At 43.6% G+C, this 25,867-nt stretch overlaps 2 protein-coding genes across 2 annotated transcripts; one reads left to right on the forward strand and one right to left on the reverse strand.

Moving 5' to 3' along the window:
- The first annotated feature begins 1,116 nt into the window (after positions 1–1,116).
- On the forward strand, positions 1,117–19,915 carry LOC306823503 (cyclic AMP-responsive element-binding protein 5-like). The gene is made up of 5 exons (XM_079343075.1): positions 1,117–1,258; positions 13,609–13,929; positions 15,087–15,314; positions 15,793–15,901; positions 17,038–19,915. The coding sequence occupies exons 1-5, from the start codon at positions 1,148–1,150 to the stop codon at positions 17,190–17,192; spliced, it is 924 nt and encodes a 307-aa protein (XP_079199201.1). The 5' UTR covers positions 1,117–1,147; the 3' UTR covers positions 17,193–19,915.
- A 688-nt stretch (positions 19,916–20,603) lies between these two features.
- Positions 20,604–25,508, reverse strand: cpvl (carboxypeptidase vitellogenic like). Its single transcript, XM_079343073.1, has 13 exons — positions 25,372–25,508; positions 25,034–25,212; positions 24,826–24,947; positions 23,241–23,355; positions 23,066–23,124; positions 22,875–22,954; positions 22,708–22,774; positions 22,477–22,599; positions 22,102–22,233; positions 21,867–21,965; positions 21,537–21,710; positions 21,214–21,396; positions 20,604–21,119 (listed from the first exon to the last, which is right to left on the reverse strand). Exons 1-13 carry the CDS (start codon positions 25,380–25,382, stop codon positions 21,021–21,023), a joined length of 1,443 nt encoding a protein of 480 aa, XP_079199199.1. The 5' UTR covers positions 25,383–25,508; the 3' UTR covers positions 20,604–21,020.
- Between the last annotated feature and the right edge of the window lie 359 nt (positions 25,509–25,867).

Consider the following 25,867-nt stretch of genomic DNA (forward strand, 5'->3'; position numbering starts at 1 on the left):
AACTGTGGAGGTTTTCTGTCACCATGACATGAACTGAACGCAGTTTGAAAGAAAAGCCATAACGTGTAGAAACCAAAAGGTTCTACCTCTGAGTGTAAAGTTTGGCCTTATAGTCATTAATCCAGAAAGATTTTAGTGGACCCATAAGTTGGGAATGATAACAACCCAGGAATCAAGATTCTTCTGATACAACACGTGTTCTCATTGTAACACAAGACAGCCTGTGTTTATGGTATGGAAAAAAACTCCCATGTTTATTAAATTAAGAGCTAAGCCATTTTGGGGAAGATTGACGGTTCAGGAAGGGGGTGCAGGTTTGGGTGATATTTTTACACAAAACACACTTAGTGCAATTAAGGCTGTGTGTCAGGTTCTGGGCTGTAGTCTCTGCGGATGGGGGGGGGCTCGAGAGGGGCCACTGCCCTTGGAGACCACCACACAGAGAACAGATTAGCAGCTGGGAGGCCGCAGCAGCAGCTCACACACATGTGCATGCAGACGCACACACACACAAAGGTTTCTTCTTTCCTGCGCACACAGCCGAGTGAACACTGACCCCTCGACCCCTATCAGCTGACCCAGCTCAGTTCTTCATATTGTGGACTCCACCCTGACTCAAGACCACGCTGACCAGGGACGATCAGAGGCAGGAGGTGACTTGAAAAAAATAAAATAAAATCCAGATAGTAACGCTTTTATACAAGTAAACCACAACTTCTCACATCTTGTCCACCCTATTAACACATTTTGCACCAAGTGGGGCTGAGGTTTGGTGTGTATGATCAGAGACACACACACACACACAACCCGTTTGCACCGGCTTCCTGTGTTAAGTCCCTGCATGCTGGCTTCCTGTTTCGGGTCAGCTCCAGTTATCATCACACGGAGCTGCACAGGGCAGCCTGTCATGTGAAATCAAGATCTCATGCTCTCTCATCATATCTACATAGCTCACTGTGCAGGAAGACGAGTCTCACACTTTAAGTGTTATTGTTTCTTTGTGAAAACAATAACAGCATCTCGCGCTGCGATCAGACACGAACACATTCTGTTAAGTTTGAACCATACGTAACTTTACATTTTAAGGTATGGGATTAACATGTGTGCACTTGAGCACTGACTGATATGATGCTGTTGCAATCTTCAGATGGAGAGACAGATGTCCATGGGCTCCAATATGATGGGTATGCAGGGACCCACCCACAGCAGCTCCTGTTCTTCCGCACACATTCCCTCCATGCACTCAGAAGCCAAACTGGTGAGTACGTGCGCGTGTGCGCGCATGGATTCAATCACATTTCTGAACAACACGTGGTTACAAGTGCCAACCTTCAAGCTCAAAGTGTTGCAACTCTCTTCCACCGGGCTCCGCCAGCAAAGCTACGCTCTTAAGTCTGTGTGGATTTCATCATTCAGGGGTGTAATCAAAGCTGCGTCTGAACCTGCCAGTGCAGCACTGGGGACTTTGGCTGGAATAAAGGGTCCTTTATGTGGTTGTGGCTGTGCTGCCCACTGACTGCCTGATGTATATCTTAATGTACAGAACATGTTCTGTTGCTCCTGCAACTTGTTAGCACTAGTTTAACGCAGCGGGGAAAAAAATCAAATGACCTCATGCTTCACAAAGCAGGCAGTTAGAGCCGAGCCAACGAGATACAGAGCCAGAAAGAGACCGGCTTAGAAAGTGAAATAAAAATAAGTAAAGGAGGAGCTGAAAGAAAGAAACCTTCCACAGAATCGGACCGCAACGTTAGTAAAGCTTTTATCATCGAAAATGAATTAAAGCCACTAAAGAGCACACTTTCATTCAGAATCTGCCCCTTTGTACTTTAGTATTGGACGTGTTACAGGTGCAAACACAGCTATTCACAGGATGCACCGCAGTAATATATATATATATATATATATATATATATATATTATATATATATATATATATATATATATATATATATATATATATATGTAGCCATGTATGATGAATAACTATCATGGAGCGGACAAAATTCATCTCTGTTGATTTTTTTTAGTCTTTTAAGAAAGCGCACAGCAGCATATAGCTTGGAGGGAACGCTAACATGACAGCTCGTCTCTTCAGGCATCTGTATTCAATTGATACGGTTTGATAACCTAGCATGGGCCTAACCCTTTTAACATTTTCTAACGTCAAATGGATTACCAGTCACAGTCAAAGTGATAACAACTGATTAATACTGTAGCAACATGAGAACCAGCCGACCTTTGTTTTCCACATAAATCCTCCCGAAATGGAAAATATCCTTTAGAAATCAGTGGTATCAAAAAAAAACAAAAAAAAAAACACAACCCTAAAGGAAAAGCATTGGCAGCTCTTTGTGTTTGGAGAAGTTCACTGATAGCTGAGTTTGCTGGACAGAAACATCTCGTGTCAAAAGAGAGTGAGAGAGAGAGAGAGAGAGTGAGAGAGAGAGAGAGAGAGTGAGAGAGAGAGAGAGAGAGGGTAGCAGAGGTCATTAGTAGAGTTATTGCTCTGATAGAGGAGAGCGGGAGCATTCCCAGGGAATTTAATTCTCCCTTCTTCCTCCTGCTCTCTTAAGATTGATCGTCTTTGTAGTCGTTTGAATGTCTTCAACTGTTCCTATGGTAACGTGCTGGGGTAACACAATATTAGTGTATTAGGCTTATCTCTCCTCTGGCTGTCATCCAGACACATCTAGCTCTTTTTTTTTTTTTCTTCGCCTCCTTTCTGTGTAATTGAATTGTAAATGCTCTGTTAGTCCGCACGTAAACATACACACAGGCCCCTCCACCAGGCAACTTTCTGGTTAGCTAGCACATTTGGACACGAGGATCAGCAACCAAAATGAGGATCGATTGAGATTTCCGATTCCTGATGTCTGAACTCAACTGATGGAATTCCGTGATTGGAGATAGAAAGTGAGAGACTAATTGTGTTATCAGGGTGCGATCTCCAGCGAGGCTTTCATAAGCATAGACTTCGTCTCTAATGTCTCTAATATCCGCACACGGGCCAAGTCGATAAATACGGCCTCGCTATCGGATAACTGGGCCATGATCAGGCCCATGTGTCCCCTGCGACGTTCTCAATCTGGCTCTAATCGCATTACCCCGACCATGTTGACTTTCCGCCAATGGGAAATCTCGGCAGCGTAACCCTACACCCCCGAGGCACGGAGCAGAACGCGCTCATACTGCTCAACGTTTACACAGCCAGGGAAGGAGGAGGAGGATCGAGTGAGACTTTGATAGACGTGAAGGAAACAGATAGACATGCAGGGCAAGCAGGGGAGTTGAAAGTCAAGAGACGGTATCGATAATCTGAGACGTCAAACAGCAGGCGAGTGAGAAGTTGGAAGAATTCTGTGCGTCTCCTCCTCTGCATGTGTACCCATACTGGTGTAGCTGGTTGATATTGCGGGCTAGCTGAAGGCCTCCCATTGCAGGGTTAACCCTCCCCTGCCATAGAAAACATGCTCAGAGACGGGGCTAATGAAGGCTAATTGATTTTGTGGTGGGCCAGAGCAGCAGGGCAGCCTGTCTCTGGTGTAAATAGTTAATGAGCCAGAGGACTGCTGTGGCCCCTTTGGGACTCGTATCTTGCTCTAACCTCTCTGTTTGTGCTCTCTGGGCCAAAGACTGTATCTGCATCAGGGCCCATCTTTGTTCTCCTTTATCTCTGCTTTTCTCCTTAAGTGCAGTCGTTTAAGTGGTGCACCTAAGCCCGGTGGTGCAGTTACTGACTCGTGTGTTTTCAGCTCGTCGTCTGGGAGTTTTTTTTTTGCTGCGATTGAGAGTGTTTTATTAGTTTTGGTTGGAGTGTTTTTCTTCTCGTGAAGGACTGGGTGCTTGCGGTGCCGGGTGTGGTTGTGTTCTTCTCTTGTTGTGGTCTGGGGAATAAGAAGGGTGCGTGTTGTGCGCTGGAGGTTGTGGGATAGTTGACCCTCACAGTGGAGAGGAAACGGTGCAGAGAGGAGGCCAAGTTCCACAGCACGCCGGCCAAAGCATTACATCAACGCTCAGAGCCCGGTTCTCCACAAGGGCTCGTGAACAGTCACACACACACACACACACACACACACACACACACTGACTGCTCCAGCTCTGTGTCTCATACAATGTCACACAGACATTCAAACACAGGCAGACAGTAAGGTACTGAAGAACCACCGACTGAATGACACACGTGCAGAGAATTTAAATAAAGAAAGTCTTACATTGCCTTTATTTTTTCCTTTATTTTGCATAGGATAGAATAAATACTGTCAAATGTATAAAGTGACACAGTGTATTTGACGCATGTAACGGCTGTTGTGCTTACAGAACTTTTACACACGTACATATATATTTATAGCGTGAAAAGTTACAAAGATCAAAAAAAATTTTTTTTTTTTTTTTTTTAAGCAGAGTCAAACAAAATGATCTTTATAAAAGAATCACACATTCCTCAGCAGATGCAACAAGTATTTTTAATGCCACTCAGATGCATCAACCTGCCACTTCTTTTCCCCGTGAATAGACAGATACAACCTGTCGATGTAGTTACAACTTCCTGTCCACGTACGCACCGCTCTGCTCGACCTGCTTTAGGCTCAACTTCCCTTTTAACAAAGCTGCCACACTGAACTCCTCTAAGTTTTCGAACCTTTTTATCTGCAAGACGCTCTTTATGAACGCCTCAGTCTCCTCCTCACTGTAGGAAGAAGTCACTACATGGACATGTGTTCCAGCAGGATCCACATTGAGTATTTTCACATGTTGTTAGCTTTGCCCAGTTGGCACTGCCAGTGTGTTTGATTCAGATAACTTGGCATGCAGCGGCACCATCAGGCTTTTATCTTCAACTCATAATCATTAAATAGATTGAACATCAGTACGTTCTGTTACCGTTTCAGTGGATGAATGTTCAGTGATTTTGCCTGCAGCTGCTGTTACACCATCGGCATCTTCTACCTTCCATCTGTGGATCTGATCTGCAGCACGATTAACTATGAACTTTTTAACGTGTCCTTTGTTGTTTTTACTCTGTAGCGGAAGCAGCTTCAAATCAAGTGAAGCCTTGTTAAAAAAAAGAAAAAAAAACATTCAACGCTGGACCCTCCGTTCCTAAGCACGACACCAGCTCCAAAGTGTTCATGTGGTTACTATCTTACACCTGATCACTACGTTCTTATGGAGCCCCCTCCTCACACCCTGCGCCCTGTTATTGACTGAAAGCCGCACATCCACCGCACGGACACTGCCTCACACTTCGGCTTTTTAAATGATGATTTGCAGATGTTGAACTCATGGTGTCGGTGTCTTTGTTTTGCGTGGTGAAAGATGTTCACTATCCTTTCTCATCAGTCAAAAGGAAAGCCCGAAAAAAAAAAGCTTTTGTGGGAAAATTTCACATTGTCTCTTTATAATCAGCTGCATGTTTCCAAACTGCCGACTCGCCTGCTAATCTCAGACAGACGGCTAGGTGTATGAAAATGTGCTATTTATTATCTTCCAATTATCTATTGTTTACATTGTTACTAAGGACAATAAATGTGTCACTAAGCATCAGGCTAGGTGCTGAGTCTTTTATGAGGTAAACAATACTATATGTTCCTTTGCTGCAGCCCTTTTTGGCTGTGGAGCTGGCACTGGATGGGTGGATGACATAATTCCTGGCATGCTCTAAATGTACTCCTTTTTACTTGAGCAGAGAAGAAAAAAAAAAAACAGTGCGCCTCTTAAAGAAACATTTCATAGGACACAGGAGGAGCAATAATCAAAGTGTTTTTTTACAGCTTTTTTTCCCCTTTTTTTTTTGCATTTCATTTTCACAACCCTTACAGCTCTCATGTTTCTGTGTAGTGACAGGAATGCTGAAGGCATTGCAGCTATGAGGTTTAAAGATCAAGCTGTGCTCTCCACCGACGTTAAGAGAGAATAGAGAAAGTTACATTTTGGGTTGAGAAATTCAAAGAAAAGGAAAACTTGTGGAGCCGCCACACATGTGTCAGTTTTTAAATCTGCCACACTGATTGATGGAGTGATTACTCCACGATGAAGTCATTTGTAAGCAGTTGAAACCATTAGTGTTCACGGTAACACTATTACGTACTCCATTTATTTGACTACACTGTAGTGGAGGAGCACCTCTTGTTGTGAGGAGGAGAAGCACACACAATAGCAGACTGCAGGTTTTGTAAGCAACATCTGTATGAATGGTGGCATTGTCAGGGTATGATGTCATCGGAGACGGACGGTGAGCTAAGAGCACAGCTGAATGTTCAGCCTGCTTCACTGCAGCTTCGGAGTAAATGCACGTGGACTGATTGCTTGCTTTACATGCAGTGGCGACAGATCTGGTAACCACTGTCCCGAGAGTCACAACACATCTGTGGACTTAAGGGGAATAAAACACACAAGGACATTGAGTTTGAACATAGTGTCCAATACAGATCTGCTTTTTACATACATACATGCGGTCGGTTAAGTAAGCATGTTGATATCATACGACAAGAGGCCACTGACAAGGTATGCTTCGATGTAGTGCTGCATCAAAAGGTTGGTTAGCATCACTGCCTTGGATGCAAAGACAAGTGGATTATGTCAAGAAGAGAGGAGTGAGACTGTGTCAGAAATTGTAAGCGAATAACTGGGAGTAAAGAAACAAGTATTTAGCCAAATAAAATAAGTGTTGTTTAATGCACAGAAAAGGGGAAACTAAACCACAGCTGCTGAGCAGCTGACTGGAAATGACATTTTCTGGGATACTCACACTCATTCACAAAAACACAATGGCTGCCACAAAAAGGGCCTAAAAAGAGAACACAAAAGGCTGGGGTGGAAAAAAGCAGCCCAGCATCACAAGATACATTCTTACATAGACTGCAAATAATGAGACAATTATGAAGAAAATCTTTGGTGGTGCTTATGTAGACTCACTCACTTACACTCTCTCTCTCTCTCTCTCTATCTCTCTCTCTCTCTCTCTCTCTCTCTCTCTCTCTCTTTCTCTCTCTCTCTCTCTCTCTCTCTCTCTCTCTCTCTCTCTCTCTCTCTCTCTCACACACACACACTCACACACACACACACACACACACACACACACACACACACACACACATGTAGCGTCCTGCTTCCCCAGCTTTTGAAGGATTCCACAGCTGCACCACAATTCATTGCAGGCCACTATGACAATAAACTGTAAACCTTTATTTCTAATCCATTTCTGATGTAATGATAATTAATTTAGCATAAAGCAAACAATTACAGAATATAAAAAAACAAGAGAAAACAAAAGGCTAACGTCGGGAGAGGCCATCTTAATTTATGTTGACCTGAGCGTTCTACACTGGCGGTGAAGGCTGGGTCCTTTGTTGGAGCGTTCGAAGGACGCATCCTCGAAATGGAATGGATCCAAAAAGTATAAAAAAGCTCCCGACACCTGGTCCTTTTCCTTTTTAAGTCACACCTGACACTGAACTGAGCGATGTCCCTCACGACACTCAGCGAGTTTCAAGAGTGACCTTCCTTGACAGTTTCAGCAGGAGTTAGTTGATAAAAGAACGCTTTCTTATTGTTCCTTTGTCATATCAAAATGTTTGAATCTCAAAAACATGCACAGTGCACAGTGTCATAAAAAGGCCTTGTTTCAGTATGTTCACGACGCAGAGAGTCTTAGAAATAAGAGTTTAGTGTTTTGTGATAGTTGGAGTCTCACAAACTGTATCAATTATAATGAATAAAAGCCTGTGTGGTGATATGAAAAGATCTGCACCACTTCTATCCAACATTAAAAACAAACATGAAATGTATATTTAAGACCCCTGTGGTAACTCATTGGGAGAAAAAAACTAAACAGTGCACATAAATGTTATTTAAAAGTTAGCTAACATTTACAGCTGACATTGTTTAGACTCATATAATACATACTGGTTAATTAATAGCCTGTGCGTTCGTCTGCCGAGCTCTGTGCATGTCTGTGTGACTTTGTGTGGGTGGGGTTACAGACGAGGGTAACAGTTGTGGCGCAGAGAGTCGCATCTGTTTGTCTTTGGATGAGCGCATGTTGTTTTAGCTGTGCTGATGGGACGTGTGTGTGAAGGCCATTTGGTCATGGTTCAGGGCCCGTCAATAGGACTGGGCTCCAGTCAAGCCCGGCTTGGGTAAACCAGCTGCCATCAACACACGGGCCAGACTGGACTGGTCTGGCCACCATGAGCCCCCCATGGAGCCTCTGGAGTGACAGGAGATACTCTCTGAACTTCAAAACGACCAGGGGAAACATGTCCTCTGGAACAGAAGTATTTAGAGATGAATAAATCGACGCTGATATTGATTAGTGAGGTCTCTCCAACCAATTCATCTCAGCGTGTGGCTGTCTTAGCATTATATTCTACATTCCTAACGTGCTAATTCAAGAAAAATGAGTTTCAATTATTTTCAGAAAATCTCTGAATAAAAACTTTGAACCCAAACAAAGACACGGGTCACATCTGACGTTTAAACAGGGGTTGGCAGGGTGGAGAATGTTCCTTTTTTTATCCAAAGGAAACAAACTAAATTATGTTTGATTAACTCATCTCACTTCAGATTCCTTTCTAAACACGTTGGGACATTCATTGCCTTTTGTAGCGATAAATAGAGGCATTTAAAGGGTTAATTATTTGTGTCCATGCTCTGTCTGTCTCTCTTACTCTTGAGGAATTCTGTGTATTCAAGATTGTGGCGGTGGTGTGTGTAGTGATAACCATGCAGGCTGCACTACAGCCGGGCTCTACAATAGAAGGAACAGTGGGGTTATACAGACTGGAGTCAGAGGCCCATCCATTAACTTGACAGAGTGGAGGAGTTGCCAATAGTATGAGCACATGCTTTTGGATCACACTCTACTGTTGGTGTGTGTGTGTGTGTCTCACTGCACCCACACCCCCAGAGTTTCTCCAAAGCACCACCAGAGTGTTGGGTCCAGGCTGGCAGCACACACCGGTCTATGTGAATCTCATGTCTGCGTCTGGCTCTGTTCTGATCGGCTTGGCCCAGAACTCAAGAGAGAGGGGGCGACATTTCAGCCCAGAGCTCCCATCAGACTGTCTGCCTCGGCATTCCCCGAGGAAATCAGTTTAACAGTCCCCGGCTCTTGGCAAGCAGAGGGTGAAGGGCTGGAGAAAAAAGTCAGAGGTGTGTGTGAGAGAGAGAGAGAGAGAGAGAGAGAAGGGGGGGATGTTACTGCCTCTCTGGGCGAGAGGGAAATCTAATAAAATTGGACTAATGGGGGTGTGGAGTTTTAGGGCACAGAGTGGGTTTTGCAGACAGGCACTGGTGGGTGGTGGTGGAGATTGGGAGGATGGAATTAGATCCTCTGAGTGCTTGGCAACGCAGCAGAGCCAAACTCCTGCTTTCAACTAAAGATGGTGAACCCATGTAGGGCTTAGATATTTCTTTTACAAAATCAAACCAAAATGGCTAAAAAAAAAAAAAATTTAAATCGGCTAAATGCTAGCCTAAAGTAGCTCTGAACAGAGGTTTTAGTTTATAGTCCTCGCTGTGGGTTTGACTCAAACCCTCAACACTAATTGCTCGTCATCCTCAGTCAGTCTCTTTTTAGCGGTCCTATCAAAATAAAAGTCAAAATGGCCAAAACTTAAAACAAACAAAAATTTAAAAAAAACAAGTCAGAGTTTAAAGGCGATGACTAATACGGTGTTATACATGATAACTGTGAATGAAGGGTGCTAACACAAAGGCTGACAAAACTCAGACCGAAGCTTAAATGTCATCACTCAATTATTTCAGCCGATACGGAAGATCTCGTTTTAATTTGTGATCTTTGAGCACTTAAAGTCTGCTAAGATTGTTCTAACCTGCTGTGAGGCGCCAGAGGGCCACAGGTCCCCTGACAGTACACTGCTGTGCTTTTAAGGGGAATAAAAGTGCTCACCCTGACCTCAACAGGTTTGATTTACCCATCCTGCGGCGGGGCGTGGTCTTACCCTCTCTTTTGTACCTGCTCCCTGCGTAGCCCCTCCCAGGGTTAATAGACATGAAGTCATCTGGCGAGGCGAAATATGAGTGTGTTCTCAGGATATGCCCAGAGCACTCACAGGGACATCACTCAGAGACCCCCCCCCCCCCCCCAATCCTCTTGTGTCGGAGAGGAAGCAGCCATTAATAAATATCATTAATGGGTGATCACCTGGTCTCCCTGAAACCACATAAATGAGAGAAGCTTTAAAAGAAAGGAGAGGGAGGGGAGAGGTCAGGGGGCAAAGGTCTGAGAGGAGATAGCTCCCCTCTGGGCTGAATCAGGGAGGTGTTTTAACAATGGAAAATCAATAGGCTTACTACTTTAAAGTACACTTCCAGAATGCTCGAAATGCCGCGCCAAATTCACGACACATTTACAGCCTGCGAGTTTATACATTTGTCTTGCACGCGGCTGTCGTGTTTTTATGTTGTCATTAATACGTCTTCTATCTAAGAACAGCCGGGCAGACAGTGTGCCATCCCATTCACGACCACAGGCTAACACCTGCACTCATTTAATGACTGTTTTTCTGCAGCATGTTGCTGCAGGAGAAATCTATATGTATGTGTGTTATTAGAGGAAAGTGCACACGGTGGTTAAGTTCTTGTGCTTAGCACAGTCTGGGGAAATACAACCATGTGTTAAAGAGTCATTAGGGAGCTGATGAAGGTGTTTAAGAATCACAGCCTGCTCATCATCGCTCTGCTAACGTCCCGTCGTTGCGTCACTGTGGTTCTGGATACGAAGGCTACAGGTTTTGGCGGAGCAGGGTTTAACTGAGACGGAGAGTCTGTTTCAGATGGGGCTGTAGCAGGCGCGCGCGTGTCCAGCTAGCTTCAGGACTCCGTTTGTTTTAGGGTAAGGACTTTATCTTGACACAATGTGGACTGTTGTTGTTTTTCTTTATCTCCGCTCTCTGATCTGGTTCCTTTAAAAAAAACCTTAGTCTAGTCTGTTGCCTTTTCTCACTTTATTTCTCATATTATAATCTATATAATCTCTTTTAATCTGCAGGATTAGCTTCAGACGTGCTCTCCTGCTCCAACAGCTTTTATTTCTTACTCGTACGTATGGTCCTTTTTTCCGTTTCCTTTCTGCTGTTTATAATCCTCGCTGCTTCAGCATTTAGAGGCCCCCTCAGCTCTTTGACCTGCCTCTGTACTCGGACACTCCGGGGCCTCTTTGGATGAAGGCTAATTCAATTAATAAACAGATAGCGCTGCACGGCCAGCTGGAAACCTCTCAGAGACACTGACAAATGAGTGCTCGCTGTCTTAGGCTGATGGTGTGTGTGTGTGTGTGTGTGTGTGTGTGTGTGTGTGGAGAGGAGACACTAGAAGCCATCTAATCTCCCTTTACCCCGGCTCACCCCCCTCCCCCCCTCTTTCCTCTCTTAGTGTCCCCCCCCAAACCCCCCCCCCCCCCCCCCCTCTCTTACCCTCTCTGTCCTTCTCCCCCTGGCGTCTGCTTGGCAGCGACTCCGGCAACCCCCAGATGAGCATCTTAACCTGCACACACAGACATCTTTACAAGGGCCTTAAAAAAACACACACACACACACACTCAGCACAGTCGACAGGCAGCCAAAAGATTCCTCCTGGCTTCTCTCCATTCAGGTGATCACCGGCGCTGCAGCTAAGTGGCAGGAGACTGTCAAACCCTGATTGGTTTCCTCTTTTTACGAGAGAGGTGGGCCTCCCCTCTCTGCTGCTGAGTGACAGGCTGAAGGTGTTTAGTCAGGACTGTCAGCAGCACAATTCATCCTGTGATACTCGGAGGATGTCCTTGTCAACTCTGGAGACATGATTGATATCTGTAAGCTTGTTTTAATATGACTCTGTTTTAGGAGCATGTGGAATAGCTGTTTGTTATTTCTGTCACATTTGTATCATGTCTGGATAGATAAGGCTATTTGATCATTGAAAAACGGACAGAGAAGGAAACGTGCATGTTGACGGAGGAACGTATCGCAGCCCATGTTGTGTGTGACCTACAGGTAGGCTCAGTATGAATGTGGTCGGCCTGCGAGCGTGTTCGTTTGAACTCTGCGCCATTTCAACTCTGTTCTGTCTGCTTTAAATAAGAAATTAAAAACCTGTGGCCCTCGATAACAAAGCTGGTGAAGGAGGTTAGCAGGCGTGATCAGGTGAAGACCTACACTCGTCACAATTGGTCAGCAGAAGGAAAAAAAAAGAAAATCCTGTAATTCTAAAAACGCCGTGCTGTTTGACTATGTCAGGCATCCTTCGGTTTCACAAGCAGAAACTGTCTTCAGCCAAAACAGGCTCGGCAAGGTCATAATTTCAGAGTGCTGCTTTCATGTGCACTCCTCTCTGTCACGTCAAGTACAGCCGACATGTAAACCCTCAAAGAAATACATAGAAGCAAATTTGTAAAAAAAGAGAATACAAACCAGAGGGGCTTTAGTAAGAGATGTTTTAGTCCACAGAGTCTCTTCAACGCTGGTAAAAAAAAAAAAAAAAAAAAAAGCTTTCCACTCATGAAGAGTGTGAGAGAGGAGCGGAGGGGCCCGGTATTTTGCTCTGTACATGTCGTGGCGTAGTGATCTAGACCAGCTGGATGCCATTCCCTATGGGAATCATGAATGTGAAGGTTGTTAAAAGATATGGAGCCCTGGACGCAGCGTGGACTCACTGACAGCAGCTGGGAGAAGGGGGAAGGGAGCAGAGCGAGAGAGAGAGAGAGGAAAGAAAGCCTTGGGAAAGAGAATCGAAAACTTAGTTCCTGATCGGACCCTCGCAGAAGAAAGCCTTTGTGTTCAGTTTTGTTTCCTTGAAGTCAGAGGTAGAAGAATTGATAGGATCTACCCTTTTGTGTGTATTAATTATTCAAGCGTTTGTTGCGTTACAGCTTGCTGAAGATGTGTTTAAATCAAAGTTCAGCAGACTTAACACTCTCTCAGTCTGTTTTTCATAAATCATTTACATTTTGATGAGTCCTGAAAAAGCTCAGACCTGATTTTCTTTATTTTGTCTGGGTTTTCTGCACAACAGGTGAAGCCCTGAGGACATGTTTTTGCACTTGTATATTTGGATAGAGTTCTTATTTATTTATTTTTTTTAGGTTTTTTTTTTTTGTGGATGTCTTTAAGCCATGCCAAGTAAAACACTCTCAAAGAGAGGTGCGTTCAGTAAACACGAGGAAAACAAGCGCGCCTTGAGAGAGAGCCTCTCTCTGCTCTCCCTCTGCGGCTCAGTCCGGGCTACAGTAAGTAGACCGCACGCTTAAAGCAACAAGCCTCAAGCAAAGGAGCAGTCTGAGGCTCACACTTACACGTACACCTGCGTTAGAATCGAGAGGCTGTTAGGAATGTGAAGAGGAGGTACCGGTGGGATGGCTATCAAGGAAGGCAAAGCAGGAGAGTGGCAAGACTGAAGGAGAGACAGAGGACAGGCTAAGTGGCTTTGATTTGTTCTCCTGACATCTGGATTTATGGAGCCATTCATCATCCAGCAGTCGGCACATGAGCTGCTCTGTAGCCGTGTTAATCAGCACACGGATAGCTGTTAGCATGTACACATTCTGTCTTTTAACACTCGTAGAAAATGGTTTTAAACATGCTGCGATATCTGTCTGTTTCTCAGAGGCTGAAGGCCGCACTTTCGCACCATCCGGGCTCCATCGCCAACGGCAACATGAACTCCATGAGCCACATGATGGAGATGATGACGTCGCGGGAGGTGCAAGGGGCCCACCATCACATGCACTCGCACCCGCACCCGCACCACCACCTGCAAGAATACCAGCACCACGGCGGCCATCACCACCACAGCCAGGCACACAGCCAGGGCGGACATCATCACCCGCAGGGACACAACCCCCATCACAACTCCCACAATCCCCACCTCCATCCTGGGCATCCGCACCAGACCTCACCCCACCCGTCAATGCACTCTTCTTCACATGTAAGCAGAGAATATTCCTGGGAGAGACGAAGCTTTTAGACGGCTCAAAGACAGAGCCACAGGTTCAATAACACATTAACCACACTGCACATTAAAACCTAAAAGACTGTATAGGTACCATGACTAAAACAGGGCAGCACAGAGAGTGGTTTTCAAGTCAGCTATTAGTGGTTTCATACAGAAGTAAAGCTGAACTGATGCTTCAAATTCCCAGTAAGTAAGTGGAGAAACACTTTCTCCCTTGCTACAGACATAATGCCAAGTAGTTTCCTGGCAACCGTCTCAAAGGTCATTGTTTCCTTTGAGGCTGGTCAGCTTCAAGTCAGTGTTGGACTCCCGCCATGGCAGGGAAGGGTCACGAGGAGGCCATAAAGCAGCCATTATAAAAGATGCTCAGGACTGTCCTACTGGCCATGATGTGGTCACAACGTGATGATGAAGAGACAGCCTTGGCTGACGGTCGAGGAACATCTGAGCAAAGAATATATTTGGCTTGACTCTGAGAGAAAGGTAGAAAAATAACCCAAGGCAGAGACTTTGTCCTTGCATTGTCTGAAGTCCTCTGCAGTCTCAGGCATCGTGGCTGAAGGACGTCAAGAAACGCAATTCGCCGCGTGTTCCAAATGTGTCATTAACTTAAGTTATTAAAACAACACTCTCTGTATGCATGGAGGTCACTTAAGCAGCTTGTATTTTCCATGGTTCTCATAAAAATGGTAATGATCTGAAGACTGAAAACACTTGACCTTGCCAAAAATATGTCGAGATCTGTCAGAGCGTGTACACGTTTAGAAACGGGTCTATTGACTGCGTCTGGCGGTGTAAGTCTGAGTGGGCGGTGGAAAACGGCCTCCTGACACCTCTTTAACAAGGTGGGCAGGCTGGTGAATCAGCCCAGTCACTCTCGATGTCGCTGCTGACGCCCACGCTCCAGCTCATGGGGCATGTGGCCCAACCAGATGTTGTTTTTCGGGAAGTTGCCAGACGTGGAAAAAGTTCAGGAGCTTTGTATGTATAGATGCTTGTTTTGCGGGGAGCTGTGACAGCAGACAGGTGGCTGGGTGTATTTCAGGCGTGTCAGAATAGTTACACGTCGAGGTTTGGACGACACTCATCAAAGGATCAATGATGCTTATACGTCTCCTCCTGTCTCTCAGATGTCACCTGCAACCCAGCAGATGCAGCCAACGCAGACCATGCAGTCACCGCCCCCTAGTGGTGGGCGGCGCCGGCGAGTGGTGGATGAGGACCCAGACGAACGACGGCGGAAGTTCCTGGAGCGGAACAGGGCTGCAGCAACGAGATGCAGACAGAAGAGAAAAGTTTGGGTGATGTCGTTAGAGAAGAAAGCAGAAGAGCTCACTCAGACCAACATGCAGCTTCAGGTATGAAGTCACGCTGAAATGAAAAGTCTTTGCAAAATCGACTCAGTACTTGTTTTTAACCGAAGCACACGGAAGTCAGTTGGACCAAAATATTTCACCTTAAGTAACTTCTTGGAAGGATTACAGAAAACAGACAAACAGTAAATAACACTTCCTTTCCCATAATGCATCAGAAAATGTTTTGTGACATCCCCTTTGTTTGGTAAATGTCTTCAACTTAAAACCTCACATCCCGATACGTGTAACATTCTGAATTATGAAGGAATAACTTTGAGTTAAATATGTAAAGCCTCATGCTTAAAGCAAAATATAAAACAACCCTGAAAACAACAGAGAGAGTGGTTGTGGTAGTCATAGATGAGACTACATTTTTTGTTATCAATACTAATCTGGATACCCTTCTGATATTTCGGAGAAAGAATGCACCTTGGCTGTACGACGCCTGACTGATAATAAAATTGTTCTCCATCTATTTCAGAACGAAGTGACGATGCTGAAGAACGAGGTGACCCAACTGAAGCAGCTTCTCCTCACACACAAGGACTGTCCCATCACCACTATGCAGAAAGAGTCCCAGGGTTACCTCAGTGAGTAGCTCAGACACTGACACACACACACACACACACACACACACACACACACACACACACACACACACACACTGTAATATGACCCAAAACACACACCTTCATCTGCGTGCCCTTACCCACAGTGCAGCTACGACCACAGTGAAAATGCTCATTTATTGGCCTGCCTGAGTAAAAGGATTAAACTCTAAAGACTGAGCTGACTGCCAAGACTCTTTGCTCCTGTGTGCTGGTATCCGGCTCCCACGCTCACTTCAGGATTCTTCCTTTCACATATGGGTGTTGCTCACTCTGGTAGCCAGCCTGGACTTAAAGTTGGTAGTCTGAATCCCACATGACACCAGTTTTTTTTTTTTTTTTTTTTTTTTTCCCATCCGACAGCAGCTCTACACACAAAAGCAGTCGAGACTTGACAGTGGAGACGTCACAGGCGGCACGCTCGCATCCAAACTCTCACCGATGCCCTAGAATCTCGCTGATTACACTTACCCGCCACGCTAAGCTCAGCTGCTTTGATGACATCAGTGCCCCGCCCTTTGATACCAATACAAATGACATTTCCACGTAATTGGGATCAGGCACCTCCCTGTGTGGCTTCAGCACAGGAAAATGAGGCTCATATCCCTCTTGGCTGAACAGTGCTTTTATGCAGAGAAGAGCCGACTCCCAGACTGGGCTGGGAGAGAGCTTCATCGACGAGTCTCCGTTGTGTACAGATGTCACCTTCAATGTGTCTAACAGCCATCAGGAGTGTTTGTGGAGTTTAGCGATTCACTTTTCCATTTTTGTGTTATCCATCACGGCTTATTTAGGGATGACGAGTGACACTTTTCGATGTGTCATGTGTTTAAAATGTATCTCCGAAATAAAATAAGTAAAAGTTTCTTTTTTTAGTGCCATCGTGGGATTTTTTTTTTTGCTCTGTGTTTGTTATGATTTTATCTTTTATTATTATTATTATTATTATTATTATTATTATTATTATTATATATTTTAAAGCCTTTTTGTGCAGCATGTCAGTTCCTGTTTTCACAGAACACACACACACACACACACACACACACACACACACACACACACACATTCCGGCCACACATATCTCCAAACCCTCATGGCTGTGTCTGCTGTCTTTTCAGGTCCAGAGAGCAGTCCGGCAGGCAGTCCAGCTCCAGCGTGCTCCCAGCAGCAGGTCATTCAGCACAACACCATCACCACCTCCACCACAACTGTAGGGGGCAGCAGTGTGCACGGGCAGGCTAACCACCGCACAGACATTAACCCCATCCACTAGGAACAAGAGAGACTGTAACGCCCCAGCTGTAGCCCCAAACAACCCCTGACCCCCCCCCCTCTCACTCCATCAAGCAAAACCTCAAAGGCCTGTGTTGCTGCTCTTTGTACAGTAGCTACATGATGTATTTTTATAGACCAACCCTATTAACGCATACATGTTCTATGCTTTGTTGCCTTTTTTTTTTTTTTTTTTGATGCTCCTTAAAGAAAAAGGGAGTTTTGCTGATGTCACGCAGCGTGTAAGTGACTTTTTCTGTTGTTTAAAGGTACAAAAAGAAACCAGGAGAAAGAGTCACGTCTCTTTGGACTGTCATCTCTTTAAGCAAACCTTACATCTCTTTATGCCTGATGGACTGAATCAAATCATTCCCTGAGTATCACATGTGGAAAGTATGTGAGTGTGTACTACAGACTTTGAATAAGTGAGTGGATTTTACTGCCTTCAGTTTTGTCGTGTAAAACCAGGTGGAAGTGTCGCCATATCTTGAAGACAGGAGAATGTCTTGAAGACAGGAATATGCAAGCAGATGTAAAGATCCTCTACTTCCCTAGAAATGACTGTTAACTTTTTTTTTTTCTCCCCCTGTCAGCAGTATTACTAAAGAGTGTTAAAATACAGCGAGACAGTGAAAACAGGATGACGTGGAAGCAATACATCACAGAATTGATTATCTTCAATACATCACAGTATTGAACATCCTCTCTACTGTATGTCCCTATTGTGATCAGCGTGGCCGAGCTGCTCTGGTCCAGCTACGCGTACACTGTGACACCAGTGAGGCAGCTCGAGGGGTTTGAAAAAAAACAAAAAAAACTCCTCCGCTCTCCAGGACCAACTGAAGTTTTAATTATCGAGACCTCCTTTTACGTATCTGTGCATCTGGATCCACTCTTTGGATTTAAACCCCAAATGAATATAACCTTCAGTTACGTGTGTCAGGATAGTTGTTGAGTGTGTATGGGAACTATGCATATTATGTTTAGTTTGATTCTTCTTCACTCTGCAGAACTAGTGAAGCAGTTGTTTCAAGATAAAGAAAATGTTCGAGAGTGATGGTGCGCATGTTTTTTTTGTTTTTTTGAACTGGTATCCCACAACTGGTGAAGTGTTCAAATGTTTCCAAAGAAGAGCAGTTTCTATATGTGCTTTCCAAAGCGTAACAATGTGCCTGAATCTTTCTTAGTATCTTTCGTTGGCCAGTTATTTTGTTTTTTTTTAACCAATCAAAACAGTCGCATTCTCAGAGTATTACTGATGACTTTCCTCTGTTATTGGCCTTGTCTGCTGAATGTAGGGGCCAAACAAGCTGACAAGGAGAAACATAGACATTTTCCATTTGGGCCCTGACCTCTCCATCAATTTCTCTTGCTTTCTTGCTCAGGCCCCCTCTGCAGTTCAGAATGGCAACGGATGCACTGATAGTGGGTCATGGCTCCACCTTATTGTTTTTTTGTAATCTTCTTTGCATCCATCAAAAGCCTCTTACCTCCTCACCTGATCCAAACCCCCCCCCCCCCCCCCCCCCCCCCCCCCCCCCATGACCAGGAATGTTGATTCATGACTCATTAGCATGATGACCACAATGCACTGTGTTTTACAGTAGGATGAATAAGATACATTCCACTGACAGGTGGAGCAATCGCAGAGCTGTCTATGCACTTTGTCCTCTGCCTACCAGAGGGAAGAATAGCCATATTGAAGTCCAAGTAATTCTCAGTGATCTTCCCTTTTTCAAACACCAGCGAGAAACTTAAACTGTGTTTGGCTTTATAAAACGAGTCTGTGCCTGGCATGCATCCCATTTCTACAGACAGAAGAACAGACCCTTTGTGCTCGTTTTGTACGATAAAGATCCTGAACCATTGACTTTGTGCCCCATGTTATCCTGGAAACTGTTTTTAAAGATGAAGGATGCTCACACGTGATTTTAAAATCTCATCTCTTCCTAATGGGTTGCATTCACGTTTGTCGCACTGTTTCTCTCGTTTCTTAACCTCAAGAGTCCGTGTGTGCAGTTTATAATGTGTGTTGAGATTGAGGAATTGAATTCTCTCAAAAAGGGCTTTGTTGTTCCAACCCTTTAACCTAAAAATAGCCTTAAATTGGCTCATTTGCCAAAACATGTTAAGATTGTAAAACCATTCCAGATTAACCTAATGCATGTGAAAATGTCGACTGGAATCATTTGGAGGATTGCAGAGTTTTTTTTAAGAGTAAGATATTCATTACTTAAGCGTCAGAAAAAGACTTTTTTTTTTGTTGCAGATGTTGAAAACAGGGACGGGTTGCAGTGCAGTGTGAGTGTGTCTGTGTAGGTTTGTGAGAGGTGGAGAGAAGCTCCTACACAAATGTTAGAACTATTATTTTAAATCTAAAACCTATAAATAGTGTACATAATGTCATTCATTTCTGTAACCGTGTACATGTAATGCAACCACCTTTCTTTTTGAAGGGAGTCAACGTGTCGTACATGTTTGTAAATAATGTCTGCATAGCACTTGTTGCCTTTTGTTCTACGTCGAGGCTCATTTCAGCGCTTAAACCCATTGTTTATAAGTAACAAACGATGAAAACCATTTTGCCTGCATAACTTTGTACATTTTTGTGTGTATCTGTAACGGCATTATCTCCATTTTTTTTGTTGAGTTTTGCATTTGTACAGATGTTAAAGTATCACTGCAGTTACTTTACGGTAAGAAAATAAAGCACTTGTTCTGTAACTGATGTGATTGGGTGTCACAGCTATATGAAATCTAATGAAAATGATAAAGGGTGGTCAGAGTGCACATATGAGCGGAGAGAGATGAAATGAATATTTGAAGGAAAGCCACATCAACAGTATTTTCCATTCAATGTCCTTGAGACATGACCGCTCATGAAACAGTAAGACGCTTTAAAGGTTTAAAACACTCATTCATTATTTAACTGTCTAGACCTCTTGATAGCTGCCTGATGAGATAACATGGCAGATAACCTCAGTACACAAACAACTCCTTAAGACGCTTACCAATACTGAACTGCGTGACATTAACATGTTGAAGCCACAGCAGAAGTAATGCGATGGAGAAAGCTTTTGTTTGAAAATGCATCTCTTTCCTTTTTCCCCCCCCAGACGTATTAATAATTAAACATTAAGTTTAGATGTTCAAAGATGTAACGTAAGCAACTTTCACCGCACAATCTCAGCAGATTTGTTGAGCGTTGATCATTTGTTTTTCAGGGGGTATGTCTTGCAAAAATGTCCTTGTAGCACAGGGACCCCTGGTGGACGTTTTGTGAATTAATCAAAGAGTATTAAGGAGGAGAAATCCTCTTCACCAAAAGGTGCTGCCATATCTGTGAACAAATGCATTAGTACATATTCTAAAGGTTTATCCGGCTCTAAGATTTCATTTATATAAAGACACATTTAAAAAAGTAACTTTTTTATTTTAAAATCTTTACAGCTCTGCATCAGATGTTCTCGCTGTACACATGATCTTCAAGCATTTAGTGGATTAATACGACATGAACTCTTTAAAAACTTGTTTAAAAAAAAAAAAAACATTAACATGATGTAATTTAAATCAAGCTCTCGCTTGCTTGCATGTAGACAAACAAATGTTGGGAGAGATTCATGGGTCCCTGTTCAGAATGGGACAACTTTTTGTTTGGATGTGCAGCGTATCAGCAGTCCTACACCAAGGGTCACTTCTGCCATACGCAAAAATCAGCTTCAACGATATGTTCAGATCTAACATAGTGCTGAGTTACATTACCTGAGACAATCAAAAGTCTTTTTTAAAATCAACAGTTAGTGATCGCGTTCATGAGCATCCAAACATTTCATATCCAGCCCCGCGTTGAGAGGAATCTGTCAATCATGTCGAAGGACCTCGCCGGCTGGTCGTAGGGCAGAATGTGTCCCCCTCCTCTAATGATGACCTGAGCGACCACAGGACAACATTTAACGCATACAATATGTTCGAAGAGTTATTTTCCCATTGTTTCATGGCGTATGTTACAGATATCTGCTCACCTGGTAAAACTCTTTGACTTGTCGTACATAACCGGCTACCTCTGTGTCACTCGGCTGAACCTTCCAGTGGAAGCGAGGCGCTGTTTTGTACTCGGCAGCTCCGGCCCAACTGACAGTGGGCAGAAACCTCTCAGTCAGCGGTGCTGCTACGATGACATCCAGCTGGCCGCTGTAGATTAGCACCTGGATGTGTTAAACCACCAGCATGCATGATGTGTTTATATGTAGAGAAAATGCCTTTCATTATCCAATAAGAGTGGCTGATATTGACTGGTATGACGATACACTGTGCAGCTACAGCGGATAATCCCTTCAACCCTCACCCTGTAGTTGTCCATCAGCACCCCCAGCCACGGTTTGATGCTCTTCATGACGTCCTGCAAGAGATGCTTTTCCACCTCTGAGCCATCATGGAATGTGAGATTCCCCACATGGATGGCTCGTCGCACTGCTGGCAGAGTCACAAACTTGGAGAAGTACTCCTGGTCTTCAGGCTCCTGGGATGCAGAAACAGAGAAAGCGATGTAGGTTGTGCATGGGCTTTGTTTTCGGTCTAAAAAGAAACGGTTGATTTGTGTTTAAAGTTAAGATCCTTTCTTTTATTTGGAGAAATCAGGCAGGCAGCGATGAGCTCCACAAGTGCTAATAATTACCTGACATGACAGGTAGTTGAAGTAGTTAGTGCAGCCTGTGGCATTTTGGAAGAAGGAGGGATACGGCTCCAAATCACCATTCAGCAAGCTGTCAAAAACCTGAAATCAGACAATAAGACATCAACAACAAGCTTAACCAGGAAGTTCTTAATTTTAGTCAACTTCTTCCATGTTGTTTTAAGAGTTCATTAAAACGTTGGAAATAAACAAATGACAATTATATTTTCTTTTTTACCCCAAAAGCCTCGACCCATTTCTGTTCCTGGATCAGTTTCACTCCTAAGTCCGTCTGCTCATTGACGTACTGTCTTTGGAGTTCATCTATCATGCCTGTTTGGTACAGGAACTCCCCGTAACCACCCAGCATCTGCAACAGAAACAGTCAAACACTATATGCATCTGACTTGTACAATGGTAGGACTTTAACACAGACTCCTCAACTAATACATCTCTGACAGGATCAGGCAGGGAAAAAAAAGGGAATTCAATGCATTTAAATGTCAAAACATGTAGTGCTTGTGCTACATGTAGTACAGTGTCGAGAAATAGTCATTCATAGTCATTAATCAGTTTCGATGATGTTGTTTAAAACACGCTGTCAGACACGCACCAGTTCTGGATCACACAGTCCGTCCCCAATAGCCATCCCCACCAGGTTGATTTTCACGTTGGCAGTCGGGTTTTGTTTGTGGATGTAGTAAGATATGGCAGGAACATACTTCCCAGCATACGACTGCAAGAGGACAGAGTAGTTTTACATGTGTAGACTATATATTTAACATTGGTGCTAAAGTTCATAATTAGCTGAAGCTTGAAAGGAAAAAAATAAAATAAAAAATACCTCGCCAGTTGCATAGAACTCATTCGACTGATACTCAGGAAAAAGCTGGAAGAACTGGGTTAACGCACTTTAAAAAGAAGGACAGAACAGTTTTAACATTTACAGCACCTGATTCAAAGACTGGAGTTCCAAGTATGTGACGTTTAGGTCAGATGTTTGTGTTTCACCTGTACAGATCTCTGCCAACATCCTCCTGATTCTGAGCAAAACCTCTGTCATCATCAGTGAAGCTGAAACCTGTTCCAACCTGGAAACGCAAAGACAAAAACTCTTCCCTTAAAGGCTGCACAGGAAACACACGAGCGGAGAAACCTTGAACACGTTGCTTTTTGTCTGAGGTGAATAAAATGATACGTACTGGATTGTCGATGTACAGAACTGAGTATCTGGTTGTCCAAGCATATTCCCTCATACCGACTGCAGAGACCAAAAAATTAAATAAAAACAAGCAGACGGGAAAAGCTCCAACATGAACTGAACAAAGGCGTTTATGAAGGTGATCTCTAAATCTTTAGTACGTGATCTCTTCTTACCAGTCAAGTTCTTAAACACCACATACGGCCCATGTTCCACAAACAGACCGAACATGGAGGTCCCTCCAGGGCCGCCTTGCAGCCACAACAGGATGGGAGCTTTATCTGTGTTTGCCTGTCCGTCAGGAGAGAGAGAGAGAGAGAGAGAGAGAGAGAGAGAGAGAACACAAAGAAGAGAGGTGAGCACCACCATGTGGTCACTGCTGTTTTATACACCACACTTCACTCAGTGAACCCTACAGGACCAGCTCAATGAACTTCTTCAAAACAGCCGTTGACATGTTGTCAATAACATCTGTCTTATCTAATAGGTCAATATCAACTCCAGACGACTGAACGCAACGCAATTAGGGAGTCATCCTGTATGGAGCTAGTGAAGAACAGCAGGTTCATCCCAGTCAACAAGCACAAAATGTACTACCTGGGTGATAAAGCTGTAATTTCTTTCACATATGATTCTACAGCTTAAAAAATAACAACAGCACCCAAGTTTCAATTTCTTAAGGTCAAATAAAAAGGGCAGAGGAGATCGGTGCTTCATAATTGTTGTCTTCTCTGGTAGGCTGACTGGAAGATAATAATATGACAGTAAACATTGAGCATGGATAAGTCCTACGAGTTTGGTAAAAGCCTTGCCTATAATCCTTCTATATTTATATCTTTTGTACATTCAATAAACCTTTTTTAACTTTTTGTAGATTACTATTTTATTGGACCCTGGTCACTTTACACACCAACACTTTACACTGTATTCTATTTTACATTTTATTATTTTGTACATTTAAAGACTTGTTTTATTTGTTACATGATATTCTACTTCACTGTATCTACGTGCATTACTAAATTCAGTGTTTATTGTTATTGCATGGCCTTGCAGAACAGCCCTTACATTTCACTGCACATCTGTATGAGCATGTGACAAATACAAACCTTGGAAAAACTTGACCCATGAATGAACATCAGATGGCACATGTTTAAATAGGAGAATGTAACTTTCGTTATGATTTAGAGGGTACATTAGAAACAGCCTCTTTACTGCTGATATGCATAAAAGCATCTTCACAGAGGCTGCACTCAAAGGAAACAGTGCCAAGCACTTTGTTCTCAATTCTGAAATAAATAAACTTCAGTGTCACGGTACATAATAAAATGAAAAAAATGCTAAGACTTCAAGAGTGATCTTTCCTGGGAGTTGATGTGACTTTATAACACTGCAGTATAAAGAACTGTTTTAGATGTAGTTACTGATTTACAGCTGTAACAAAGACGCACAGCTGTCGTTCCTCAGAGCAGCACAGGAAAGCATCGTTCTGCCTGTAAAAATATGTTGGATGAAACCCTAAACAAAGTTCACCATCACAGCAGTAATTCCTCCGCTGCAGCTGACTAAACGCACAATGTACAATTCCTTATCACAAGTTGACTAAGGGTGCACAGTTAAAATACCTCAGGCACACATCACGTTGAGTTATAAAAGCAAACAATACAAGTCAATACTTCAGTTTCCTCCTTGTGATCCTCTACCATTAAATCTAATTATGTACGTATGAAAGCCCACTATTGCAAATAAGAAGTCTGTCCCTACCATCAGTGCAGGGAAGAACCAAAAGAAGAGGTTGCTGTTGTATTTTTTGTTGACTGTGAAGTACCCTGCATAACTCTTGACGTTTGCACCTGGCAAATCTCCCACCAGGCTCAGTGTTCTGGCTGAAACAACAACAACACACATTTAGAAAAAAAAAATACCATATAAACATTATGATGATGCAGTTAGAAGAGTATAAAAACAATACCTTCATCTATGGCACCTTTCTCCAGGTAAGGAGTGATAAAGAGAGGAGAGCCGGGGTCGACTCCATTCGGGCCGCTGACACGGTGAGATTTCCGGCAGAAAAATGACGAGCAGCCCCGTGAGAGCACCGAGTCCAGACAGGCCCACAGAAACAGGAGACCCAGAGTTTGTCTACACAGTCTGGCAACATTTACAATAGACACATCAGACTACAGGCCAGACTCAGTGATATGTGAAACTCAAATACAGCAAGTCACTTAGTCAGATTTCAAAACAACGTGACCTCAATCACAGCACAAATCCCAGTGAAGGCGGGACGAGAGGGAAAGTCACACTCACCTCATGTTCATGGTGAAAGAGGAGAAAGTTGAGCCGATGATCAGACGGACGTCCTCAGCTCTCTCAATGTGCAGGACGGACGTTGAATTTGAGGAGCTGAGTCACGTGACCAGCTCCGGTGAAGGTCATATGACAAATTCGATCACGTGGTCTATGTTTCTCCTTTAACATTTGGTGTCGGTTTCTTAAAGTTGGCTGTGGAAACACAAACAAGATCAGGGAACAGAACCAGCGCCATGTACAGAACCAAACTGTACTGAACCAAACCGGACTGAAACAACATTACATTACGCCTTTTCTCCAGAGAAACTTCCTCATTCTATAAAACCCGGACGTAACGCCCCATTCATCGTTTCCTGCTAGTTTTTTACTCACACAAATATACTGTATATCTTATTATATTAATGTATACACATATATATAGGTATCTTATTATATTAATGTAATCGTCATGCCTCTGGGATTTAACAATATCATATCCTTACAGTAAACATTA

This window comes from Symphodus melops, assembly GCF_947650265.1.
Source record: "Symphodus melops genome assembly, chromosome: 5".
NCBI lineage: Eukaryota > Metazoa > Chordata > Actinopteri > Labriformes > Labridae > Symphodus > Symphodus melops.

Coding starts and splice junctions, on each gene's coding strand:
- cpvl (XM_079343073.1), bottom strand. Junction 21,966..22,101: donor AATGGGTCGAGGCTTTTGGG/GTAAAAAAGAAA, acceptor GTCTGATTTCAG/GTTTTTGACAGCTTGCTGAA. Junction 21,120..21,213: donor AAGTCAAAGAGTTTTACCAG/GTGAGCAGATAT, acceptor GTGGTCGCTCAG/GTCATCATTAGAGGAGGGGG.
- LOC306823503 (XM_079343075.1), top strand. CDS start 1,148: ATGGAGAGACAGATGTCCATGGGCTCCAATATGATGGGTATGCAGGGA. Junction 1,259..13,608: donor TGCACTCAGAAGCCAAACTG/GTGAGTACGTGC, acceptor TCTGTTTCTCAG/AGGCTGAAGGCCGCACTTTC. Junction 13,930..15,086: donor CAATGCACTCTTCTTCACAT/GTAAGCAGAGAA, acceptor CCTGTCTCTCAG/ATGTCACCTGCAACCCAGCA.